At 42.9% G+C, this 12,674-nt stretch overlaps 2 protein-coding genes across 2 annotated transcripts in view; both read left to right on the plus strand.

The window, feature by feature from the left end:
* The window catches only part of LOC131438855 (uncharacterized), a 244,737-nt gene that overhangs the window by 11,293 nt on the left and 220,770 nt on the right, over positions 1-12,674 (plus strand). The gene's annotated exons all lie outside the window — the stretch shown is intronic.
* Positions 4,509-9,878, plus strand: LOC131425851 (uncharacterized). Its single transcript, XM_058588078.1, has one exon. It carries the CDS (start codon positions 4,509-4,511, stop codon positions 9,876-9,878), a length of 5,370 nt encoding a protein of 1,789 aa, XP_058444061.1.

The following is a 12,674-nucleotide window of genomic DNA, read 5'->3' on the forward strand; positions in this document are numbered from 1 at the left end:
AGCAGATTATGTTGGCCTGCTAATGCCACCTCGCGGATCAACATAATCTTCTAAGCAGACGTTTAACTTTGAGACGTCAGAAAAGACTAGAATGCACTTCGGTGCAAATTAAGTGCGTTGAAAATAGCAATTACTTTCAGTATCCAGATTTAGAAATCAGGTTAAAAATCCAGAATTCAGAATTTAGGTTCCGAAGCCAATTCTGAGATTTTGACTCTAAATCCAGGTCCAGAATTCAGTTCAAAATCCACAATCCACAATCTAGAATTCCGCTTTGGAATCCAGATACAAGATTCAGACCAAAATTTCGATTACAAGCTCTGTAATCCATCTCCAGAATTCAGGTTTACAATTCAAGTTCAGGTTTAGAGTCCCGGTTCAGAGTTCAGAATTTAGGTTCCGAATCTAATCCAAGACCAGAATGCAAAACCTAGAGTCCGAATTCCAAGTTCGAAATTTTGGCTCAGAATCTAGGTTCAAAGTTAAAGTTTAAGTTCAAAATGAAGAATCAGAATACAAAATCTTCAAAATTCAGGTTAAAAATCCTTCCTCAGATTACAGGTTCAGAATCCGAGTCTAGAATTCAGTTCCAGAATCTATCTCCAGAATTTAGATTTCGGATTCAGGTTCCCAATCCAAGTCCGAAATTTAGACTCAGAATCTAGATTCCAAATTACAGTTCAGAATTTAGTTCCCGGTACAGATTTCAGTAACAGAATCCATCTCCAGAATTCAGGTTGAAAATCCAGGTCTAGCACTTAGGTTCCGAAGTCAAGTCCAAAATTTAGATTCAGAATCCAGGTCTAGAATTCAGTTCCAGAATCCATCTCTAGAATTAAACATTGGAATCCATACACGAAGTTAAGGTTCAGAATCCCTAACCAGAATTCAGAACCTAGGTTGCGATTCCAACTCCGAAATTTAAACTCAGAAACTAGGTTCAAAATCAAAGTTCAGCATTGAGTTCTCGATCCAGAATACATCTCCAGAAATCAGGTTCGGATCCAGATCCAGAATTAAGGTTCAGAATTTATATCCAGAATTCAGTTCCAGAATTCATCTCCAGATATCAGATTTAGTATCTAGGTTCTGTGTAGAACTCAGGTTTCGAGTCCGAGTCCAAAATATATACTCAGAATGTACAATCCATCTTCAAAATCCAGGTTCAAAATCCTTCTCCAGAATGCCGAGTCTAGAACTCGATTCCCGAATCTAGAATTCAGTGCCAGAATCTATCTCCAGAATTTGAGTTTCGAATTCAGGTTTCGAATCCAAGTCCGAAATTTAGACTCGGAATCCAGGTCCAGAATCCAATCAAGGTTCTGAATTTAGGTCCCGCATCGAGGTTCTGGTCCAGATCACATTCCTGGATCAGGATATGAACCTAATCTTACCAAATCCGGACTTACCATATTACTATTGGACTTGAACCTGAAGTTGGATCTGATCCTAGCATTTAAGGTCTGAGGCCAGTGTGTTTTAGGGTATTTTAGAGGGCTATTTTTACGCTTCAAATCTGATTGTCGGTGACGAATATAAAAAAACCCAACTGCCAATTTCTTACAAAATTAGTTTAGATTATTCTGTAAAAATTTCTGAATGATTCATTGACTTTAGCGGTCGGGAAAGTCTTTTTCTGAAGGAAGAATTGCATAGCTGAAAACGGAAACTTTCAACTTGTTCATTGAATATCTCGCCTTCAAAGGTATGCATCAAAAAACTATCCTGACAATGTCTAGGTAATTTAATTTAGATGCGATTAGTGCATAAAAACATAGGTTACCTTACCTTAACTAACAGCTATAGGCCTGGGGTGTCCTTTGCTGTATCAAGCATACGTCTCCACAAAACTCGGTCCAAGGCTGCTCGTCGCCAGCCACTCAAGGCACGGATGCTTCTGAGATCACCCTCCACTTGATCGATCCACCTTGCTCGCTGCGCTCCTCTTCTTCTTGTACCAGTCGGATTAGATTCAAGAACCATTTTCACTGGGCTGTCGTCCGACATCCTTATGACATGCCCAGCCCATCGTAGACGTCCGATTTCAGCTGTCTGTACGATAGGTGGTTCTCCTAGCAGCTGTTGCAATTCGTGATTCATACGCCGTTTCCACGTTCCGTCTTCCATCTGCACTCCGCCATAGATGGTCCTCAGTACCTTTCTTTCGAAAACACTGAGGGCGCGTTGGTCCTCTGCCAGCATAGTCCAGGTCTCGTGGCCATAGAGAACAACCGGTCTAATGAGCGTTTTGTAGATGGTCAATTTCGTGCGGTTGCGTACTTTTTTACAACATAGGTGTTGTCGCGATAAAAATGAAGCGAATGTTATTTTTGTGAAGGTAAGTCGATTTCATTGCACTCGCCATTTTTTCTGCTCTAGTTTCTTGGTAACGTAACGAAAAATGAGAGAGAAATAAAATGGGCTTAGCAAGGCTGCCAAACAAGCGGTAGCATATATGTATGCTTATATATGTCAATCCAATTCAACCGATTGATGTAGTCAAACTTGTAACCGAAAATACCGAATCGAAACTTTTCTGGCCACCCGGCTCATCGAGAGTCATTTTGCACATATGCGAGAGAGCATGGAAAGAAATGTAACACGCAGAGCGGGACACGTGGTTTACTGGCCTCAGCCTTTAAGTTGTTATTGCAATTTCACATTAAAAAAATGATTGGTTTTTTAAATTGTTTTACGTTTAAAAAAATTCAGTGTCCAATTTAGGAAACATTTTCGTCTCAAGTTTTACAGTTCGACGGCAACATTTCAAAAGCGCATAACAACAATTGATAGATTCTCTTTGTTTACTTTCTCTTTCGAGTATATTTGCGTTACATATTTGCTACTTTTAGAAACATGGGAATATTGTCTTTCATTTTATACGAATATTTTGTAAGCACACGTGAAAATTAAGGAGATATTAACAAAAGATAAAGTAAACAAAGAAAAACTTCCATTGATTTATGTGATCTTATGAAATGTTGACGTCGAGTTCGTCATGATTCTGAATATTTACTAATAATATTACTAGTCTCAAAACATGATAGCTATTTCACATAATCACACCAGTATTCAATGTTGGATGACTTCATGATTAGTAATGATCACTTTTCACGCAATAAAAATCTTCAACAATAAGAACTGAAAATGTGCACTTAATTTACTTGATTGTGCCCTGTTTCCATCTCATTTCGTATCGCAAGGTTTCCAAGTTTTCTCATAATGAACTAAATAAAGAATATATCACTGTTCTTTTTCTAATTTTAATTATATCACTGTTGATTTGTATACTAAATTTGGCCGCACTGCGTGTGATAATTATTTCTCACATGAGATTGGTGCTAACGGGCGACGGTGAGATAACAATTATGGCCCTTCTGGCAACTAGGTTTTGTGATCACGATCGATAATATAGCGCTCCCGCTCGCTCCGATCATTCAGTAGAAATTAAACTAGTGAAGCGAGCAGATCGCACTGTGAATAGTCCCGCAGAAAAGCAATAAAGTCAAGTTTAAGTTGTTCAAAGTTGTTCAAGTGTAATTCGTATGTGCTGTAATAAACCAACTTACCTGTTTAACCTGGAAGAGACTTTATTACTTACCTGTGCTGCAGTGATCCGAAGTACTTACCTGTGTGAAGTTCTCTGTTGACCTGAAAGGTAAAATTACTTGCCTGATTGTGTGTGAATCCACTGCTGGTACATCTTATCAAGCGATTTTCTGCTGCTGGCTGCTGCGACACAAGCGATTTTCTGCTGCTGGCTGCTGCTTTTCGGTGCACCGTGAACATACCTGTGGAACGGCGAATAGGGTAATGTACCTATTGCTGCTTGTGCCGTTCGGAAAAATTCTGGTGGCAAAAGAAGATAATCACAACGTAGGGTAAGCGACATCATAATTTGGTGCCGTGACCAGGATTTTTCGTTACTCGGACCGTTTTTTCTTAACGTCGCCATTTTGGACGCTGGTTTGAAAGCGATACTCCAAGTTTTTGGATCCCGATTGCTGATAATTCATTATACAAGGCTCAATTTATTGGGCATCAGGTAAAGAGCTGTCCAATGCACTCCGCGGGTATCACAGGTGCCCTTTAGATGCTTTCTTTTTTCTTTGCATGCTTTAACAATACGAATTGTTCCTGATTCGGCCATTGATACTACTCATTGCGGAGCTTGGCTTGCTTCGAAGCGCCATTTTGCTGTTGAACAATTGGACCATTGTTACCCGTGGCGTCCCAAGCTGCGGCGTGAATCACTCCAGTTACACGTGGCCTGTTTTCTATTGTTGCTGTGGTGTACCTGTTTGTTGGCCATTCCAGTTACCATCGGACGATTTTGGGAGCTATTTCTGCCTTTATGGTTTTGTGCTCATTCCTGCTTGAGTGTTGCGCGTGATTCGGCAGTTTCGGAGGATTTTGGCTCGGTTGGTGTTGCGGCAGGTTCCAGTTGGCTGTATATAATACAAGGCATTGCTTGCCTTGGAACAGTATTCAACGTTCTGCTTCATACAATGGCGGAGGAGCATTCCAGAAACCAGCTGCTTCACCGACGAGAAACTCTTCTGGCTGCTCTGGGTCGGGCAGAGGATTTTGATGCAGCATACGATGCACATCGTGATCAGGGTCAGGTATCATTGAGGCTGGAATACCTGAACGGAGTATGGAGCAACCTCGAGTCGGTACAGGCACAGCTTGAGGACATCGAGATTACCGATGAAGGTAGGACAGAGCATGCAGCTGTTCGAGCTGAATTTGAACCACGTCTTTTTACAATAAAGGCAAGTCTTATGTCAAAACTTTCTCCTATTCCTAATGATCGTAGCCCTGTACCCCCTCACGTTTCTTCCACTCTCTCTGGTATCAAGTTGCCAACGATTTCTTTGCCCGAATTCGATGGAGATTATATGCAATGGCTTGCATTCCACGATACATTCTTGGCGCTTATCCATTCTAATCCGGATGTCCCGGATATTCAGAAATTTCATTATCTGCGGGCGGCTATCAAGGGCGAAGCTGCTCAATTGATTGAATCCATTGGAATTAGTTCTGCCAACTACCTGCTAGCTTGGCAAACATTGGAAAATCGATACTCGAATGATTACCTTTTACGGAAACGTCATCTTCAGGCACTCTTCGACATCCCACGCATGAAGAAGGAGTCCGCTGCCTCGTTACACGGGCTGGTTGATGAGTTCGAGCGGCATACAAAGATTTTGCATCAACTGGGAGAGCCTACCGATACTTGGAGCAGCATTCTGGAGCATCTACTGTGTATGCGCTTACACGACGACACGTTGAAGGCGTGGGAGGATCATGCGTCGACCGTAGCGAACCCGGACTACGCCTGCATCATTGATTTCCTGCAACGAATAACTCGCGTGCTGGAATCAATCTCCGTCAACCACCACTCAACAGAATCAGCTTCAAGTTCTGGCAGTTCATCTCATACACTAAAAAGGAACCATTTCCATTCACAGTTTCGCCTTACTTCGTGTGCCTCTACTGCTGGTTCTGGGGAAAAGTGCATTGCTTGTAGCCAATCGCATTCCTTAGTGAAATGCCAGAAATTTATTCGTTTATCAACAAATGAACGTCAACAGTTTGTCATTTCGAAACGCTTATGCCACAACTGCTTGAAAATTGGTCATTTTGTTCGCAATTGTCCCTCCAAATTCAGCTGTCGTAAGTGCAACAGTCGTCATCACACGCTTCTGCATTTCGGTCAGCCAGACAGTTCTCCAAGAAGCAATAGGGAAGGAATTTCGTCTAGCGCAAGTGCTACCGCCTCTGGTACGCCATCTAGTGGGCCTTCTACGAGTGAATTGTCTACACAGTTAACTGTTGCCGCTACTGAAGATACACCAGTGATCGAAGTCAGTTCTACTCTTCAGTATCCCCGAGAAGATGTCTTTCTGCTTACCGTCGTCGTTAAGGTCGTTGACGCTTTCGGTGTTGAACATCTAGCTCGTGCGCTTTTGGATAGTGCGTCTCAGCCGAATCTCATCACGAATCGTATGACACAAATTCTGCGTTTACGGAGACAGCATGTGAACATCACCGTTCAGGGAGCTGGTAAGCTGTCCAAACCAGTACGTGAATCGGTTTTCGCTCAAGTATTTTCAAGAAAGGGAGACTTCTCGTGTGGTGTGAATTTCCTAGTGATGGAAAATGTTACGGCCAATCTCCCTTCGCAAAATATCTCGACCGAGGGATGGAAGATACCGAAGGAACTGTTTCTAGCAGACCCCGCTTTCAACAAAAGTCAACCAATCGATATGGTTCTGGGTGCTCGACACTTCTATTCATTCTTTCCCAGCGCTGCACGCATTCAGCTTGACAGTAACCTTCCGCTTTTGGTTGACAGTGTCTTTGGCTGGATCATTGCGGGTTCTGCTAACTCGTATTCCAACGATCGGATTACTACTTCATCCACTTCGTGCGATGCAGCCGTTGTTTCAATGATTTCACTGGAAGATTGTCTGGAAAAGTTTTGGAAGACCGAAGAACTGGCAAACAACGATAGTTATTCAGTAGAAGAACGGCATTGCGAGTCATTGTATCAGTCTACCGTATCTAGGAACCCCGAAGGCCGGTATGTAGTTCGCTACCCCCGGAAACCCGATTTCGATGGAATGTTAGGCGAATCCCGAAGCAACGCTCAACGACGTTTCGAGTACCTGGAAAAGCGTTTGGAACGAAATCCGCATCTAAGAGACGATTATCATCAGTTTATGCGAGAGTATCTCGCCCTCGGCCACATGCGACTGGTCGTAAAGGACGACGAACGAAACTCTCAAGTCTACTATTTACCTCACCATCCCGTAATTAAGGAAGAAAGTTCTACGACTAAGCTCAGAGTCGTGTTTGACGGATCTGCGAAGACTTCTACCGGCTTCTCTCTCAACGAAGCTCTTTGCGTCGGCCCTGTGGTGCAGGAAGATTTGCTGAACATCATCTTGCGGTTTCGAACTTTTCCTATCGCTCTCGTCGGAGATATTGCTAAAATGTACAGACAGGTACTGGTACATTCGGACGACACTCCGCTGCAGCGTATTTTGTGGCGATTCTCAAAACAGTGTCCAGTACAGACTTACGAACTCCTGACTGTTACCTACGGCTTAGGACCATCCTCGTTCCTAGCAACCCGGACTCTTCACCAGTTGGCAGATGATGAAGGTGACCAACATTCTGTTGGAAGTCAGGCATTAAGCAAAGGTTTCTACGTTGACGATTTCATCGGTGGAGCTGAAACTGTTGAAGAAGCTATTCTTCTACGATCAGAATTGAATGATTTATTGCAAAAGGGAGGATTCGAAATTCGGAAATGGACATCTAACCGGCTAGAAGTCCTGAAAGGTCTCAACGATGACCAGATTGGCACGCAATCCACATTGCACTTTAGTCCCCACGAAACCATCAAAGCGCTTGGAATAAGTTGGGAGCCTGAAGCAGATTGCCTTCGCTTTGATTCGCAGATTCGAACAAATCCTGTTCCACCAACTAAAAGGTCTATTCTTTCAGACATCGCCAAGTTGTTTGATCCTCACGGACTCATCGCACCCGTCATTGTAAGGGCAAAGATCTTAATGCAAGAGCTATGGTTGCTGTCCTGTGGTTGGGATGATCCAGTTCCTGAACCAATAAAATCAAAATGGGAAAATTACCACCGAGAATTGACAAAAATAAGCAAACATCGGATCGACAGATTTGCACTACTTCCCGGTTCCGATATTCAATTGCATACGTTCGCAGATGCTTCCCAAGCAGCATACGGAGCATGCACGTACGCTCGCTGTGTGAACAGCCAAGGAATAGTTCGAATTCAGCTTCTGGCATCGAAATCCCGAGTAGCCCCGTTGAAACGAATTACCATCGCCCGTTTGGAACTGTGCGCAGCCGTACTTGCGGCTCATTTACACGCCCGGATTAAAAATGCTATTGACGTTAATGTTCGTACTTCTTATTTCTGGTCAGATTCGGCAGTAACTCTGCAGTGGCTGCAATCACTCCCGAACGTTTGGCCCACTTTCGTTGCCAATCGGGTCTCGGAAATACAACAGTTCACGCACGGTTGCCAGTGGAAACATGTTTCCGGAATTGAAAATCCTGCCGATTTGGTTTCCCGTGGTATGTCGGTCGACGATTTCCTCAAAAGTGCTTTATGGAAATGCGGTCCAAGTTGGTTGCCTTCGCCACCGCAAGATTGGCCAATTTCGATTCCACTTGGCGTGACCGCGGACGACCTGGAGTTAAAAATTACTGTAGCCGTAACTCAAACAACTTCAACTATTCACCCATGGTTTTTACGCTGGTCTTCCTACAGTCGGCTTCTTCACGTCATCGGATACTGCTTGCGATTCATCGCCAACACTCGCTCGAAGTCACGAACTCAGCCTTCACAATCATTTTCGTCCTTAGGCCAGTCATTAACTGTTGCAGAACTTGCCAAATCCAAAACAGTCTTCACTCGACTCGCTCAGCATGATGGATATGCTGCTGAAATCAAACAGCTGGAAAAGGGAAACTCTGTATCGAAACAATCTAACATTCGCCAAATGAACCCATTCATTGACCAAGAGAGAGTGTTGAGGGTGGGAGGTCGCTTAAATCTAGCCCAATTGCCTTACCAAGCAAAACATCCATCCCTAATTCCTAACAATCATCCTTTCACTCGCCTAATTGCTGAACATTTTCATCGTAAATTACTTCACGGCGGCGGGCGGCTGCTGATCAGTGCAATTCGCGAAGAATTCTGGCCCCCAAACGGCCGTAGACTGGTTCACAACATCGTAAGAAATTGCTTTCGTTGCAATCGCGTCAATCCGATACCTGCCCAACAGCAAATTGGTCAATTACCTGTACAGCGCGTCATTCCAAGCCGACCATTCAGCATCACAGGCGTCGATTATGCCGGCCCGCTGTATCTGCGTCCGATACACAAACGTGCTTCACCTGCAAAAACTTACTTGTGCCTTTTCGTATGTTTTTCCACCAAAGCAGTACACCTTGAGTTAGTCAGCGATCTTTCTACTCAAGCCTTTTTATGCTCTCTTCGACGCTTCATCGCGCGTCGTGGTTGTCCTGCTCACATACACTCAGACAACGGTAAAAATTTTGAGGGAGCGAAAAACGAACTGATCGAATTATTCGCCAGATTTAAAAACCGATCAGAACAAGCCGAAATAATCTCTGCCTGTGCTGAGCAAGGTATCACCTGGCATCTAACACCACCCAAAGCCCCTCACTTTGGTGGTTTGTGGGAGGCAGCAATCAAGGTAGCAAAAAGGCATCTCTATCGTCAGCTCGGATCGTCCCGCCTCACGTTCGAAGATATGTGCACAGTGCTCGCACAAATTGAAGCAATCATGAACAGCCGGCCTCTGCTTCCACTCACCGAAGACCCCAACGATTTGGCTGCATTAACTCCAGCGCATTTTCTCATCGGTTCGTCATTGCATGCTCTGCCCGACCCAGATCTACAAAGTATACCAGCAAACAGACTTGATCACTACCAGCAGCTGCAAGTGCATGTGCAGCGCTTTTGGACACACTGGAAAAAGGAGTACTTACAGGAGCTACTAAAAGACACCCGTGGCTGGCAGCGCAATGACAACATAATTCCAGGTAAATTAGTCATCGTAGTAGACGAACTTCAACCTCCGATTCGATGGCCTCTTGCTCGCATCGAATCAATTTTGCCCGGTAGAGATCAGTTAACTCGCGTAGTACAACTTCGCACTGCTCGCGGAATCATCACTCGTCCCATCGCAAAAATCTGCCTGTTACCAAATTCTACGACAGTCCCAGCAAGCGAAAAATCACCAGTAAACAACAACGATGCATCAACTATCCAAAGGAGTTCGGATACAACTTTAGTTTAAGTAAAATACTAATTTAACACTTGAAATGTGAAGATAAATTTATTTGTACACTAGCTATAAGTCTATGTTACGTGTTTAAATTTTCTATGTTGAACACAATTGTTCAAGGCGGCGGGTATGTTGATTTGTATACTAAATTTGGCCGCACTGCGTGTGATAATTATTTCTCACATGAGATTGGTGCTAACGGGCGACGGTGAGATAACAATTATGGCCCTTCTGGCAACTAGGTTTTGTGATCACGATCGATAATATAGCGCTCCCGCTCGCTCCGATCATTCAGTAGAAATTAAACTAGTGAAGCGAGCAGATCGCACTGTGAATAGTCCCGCAGAAAAGCAATAAAGTCAAGTTTAAGTTGTTCAAAGTTGTTCAAGTGTAATTCGTATGTGCTGTAATAAACCAACTTACCTGTTTAACCTGGAAGAGACTTTATTACTTACCTGTGCTGCAGTGATCCGAAGTACTTACCTGTGTGAAGTTCTCTGTTGACCTGAAAGGTAAAATTACTTGCCTGATTGTGTGTCAATCCACTGCTGGTACATCTTACCAAGCGATTTTCTGCTGCTGGCTGCTGCGACACAAGCGATTTTCTGCTGCTGGCTGCTGCTTTTCGGTGCACCGTGAACATACCTGTGGAACGGCGAATAGGGTAATGTACCTATTGCTGCTTGTGCCGTTCGGAAAAATTCTGGTGGCAAAAGAAGATAATCACAACGTAGGGTAAGCGACATCAATCACATATCAGAAGTTTTTTTTTTTTTAGTTTTTTTTTGAATATCAGTTCAATTGCTAAGAAATGTGTATCAGTTCTAAATAAGGAGCAAGACGAATTAGGCAAAACTATGATATAATTTAAGTGATTTTAGTGGCTAAATAGGAGTTTTTGAGGCAATGTCCATACAAATGAGATGAAATAGGGAGCCGTTGTTTTTGTACTAACAGAGGTAAATTCGCCAACCAACACTCGAGAACTTCGCCAAAAACCGAAAAAAAATTGTTTTTGTTGTTGCCAAATGTCTTTGGCACTTTGAGATTTCCAAAATCGTTTTCTTTTGTGTAAAATATTTTAGAAATGAAATGAAACGTAATCCCGAAAAATATGGAAAATTTTCTAATAACTCTCTTAGAAAATTTTCCAGATCTCGTCGCGTCGGAAATTTCTAAGACAAAACAAGAAAACCTCATCACTTTGAAAATTCACATAAAAAACGCGTAATTTCGGAAATCCGAGTAAAAAAATCGCGTAACTACTGTCTCAGAAAGTATGGACGCACTTTGATTTCGTTGTAAATAATTCACAAGTGTTAGATATTCAAATTTCATTCGATATACTGTTAATATTAGACTACAACAACAGAATATTATTCTCAACATTTGCTACTTAGCCATTGTAGACTAGCTGGCGCACCTTCTTGCGAACGTTCCTCATTAAATTCCGTATAGACTTCTTGGCGACAAGTTTTGACACTTTTTTCCAATCTTTTTCGAACTTTTGAATGGTTTCGGCTGCCGAGACATGTTTCCCAAGATGTGCCTTCGTTAATGCCGAAAATTCCTCTATTGGTCGAAGTTGTGGGCAATTGGTGGATTCACGTCTTTTGGGACGAAAGTGACATTTTTGGTAGTATACCATTCTACCGTTGATTTCGAGTAGTGGCAAGAAGCAAGATCTGTCCAGAAGACAACAGGATCCTTGTGGCTTCAAATCATGGGTAGAAGTCGTTTTTGTAAACATTCCTTGATGTATATTTCGCTGTTCATTGAAGCAGTGGTGATGAAGGGTTTCGAAATCTTACCGCAGCTACAAATTGCTTGCCAGACCATAGCTTTCTTACCAAATTTTTCGACTTTAATCGATGTCTCGGACTGGTTTAACACTTGCCCTCCTCGCGCCGTATAATATTGTGGTCCCGGCAAGGATTTGTAATCGAGTTTCACGTAGGTTTCGTCGTCCGTGATTATGCAGTTTAAATTTCCAGCAAGAATCGTATTGTACAGCTTTCGAACCCTCGGCCTGATCGATGCTTCTTGTTTCGGACTACGTTCAAACGTTCTTTAGCACGAAGAACATTTGACTTCAAAGTGCCCACTTTTTTGCCACATCCCGAACTGAAACCTCCTTCTTTTGCTCGAACGCCTTCAGTATACGTTTATCCAACTGAGGGTTAGCAGGACCTGTTTTTCGACCCGTTTTCGGTTTATCCTCAAATGTGTTATCCTCACCGAACTTCCTGATTGCATTTCGCACGGCTTTTTCACTTACTCCTTCCATTTTTGCTATCTTTCTCAGTGACAGTCCGCGTTCTGTGCACCATTTGTACACAATTTTTCGACGTTGTTCTGCTGAAAGTCCACGCATTTCGAAACAAACTAATGAAGAGTGTAAACAACAGGACGCAGCCATCAAAATTGACAGATTCTGAACCATTGCGAAATGGCAGCGTTTTTTGGTTGCGTCCATACTTTCTGGGACAGTCTTTAGCTTTGAAAATCCGTGTGAAAACCCCGCTTATAAAACCGCGTAAAAAGACCTGATCGTATTTCACTCTTATTCATGTTTCGTCTTCGGCTCATCAGCGCATTAGCAGTTTCTGTTCTGTATATGATAATAGTGAAAGTTTTGGTGTTCAAAGCTTTTTACTTTTAAATCCAAGAAACTTTTAGTTTACTTGATAAAAAGGTAGTATTTTATTGAAACGACCTAAATATGTACTAGGGCTCTATCAGACGGGAATTTCTGCTGATGCATTCATGAATCCAAGATTGGCTTAATTGATCGCATAATTGTTCGCG

This window comes from Malaya genurostris, chromosome 1 (assembly GCF_030247185.1).
Source record: "Malaya genurostris strain Urasoe2022 chromosome 1, Malgen_1.1, whole genome shotgun sequence".
Lineage (NCBI taxonomy): Eukaryota > Metazoa > Arthropoda > Insecta > Diptera > Culicidae > Malaya > Malaya genurostris.

Excerpts from the sequence above, each read along its gene's own strand:
- LOC131425851 (XM_058588078.1), top strand. The coding sequence starts at position 4,509 with ATGGCGGAGGAGCATTCCAGAAACCAGCTGCTTCACCGACGAGAAACT.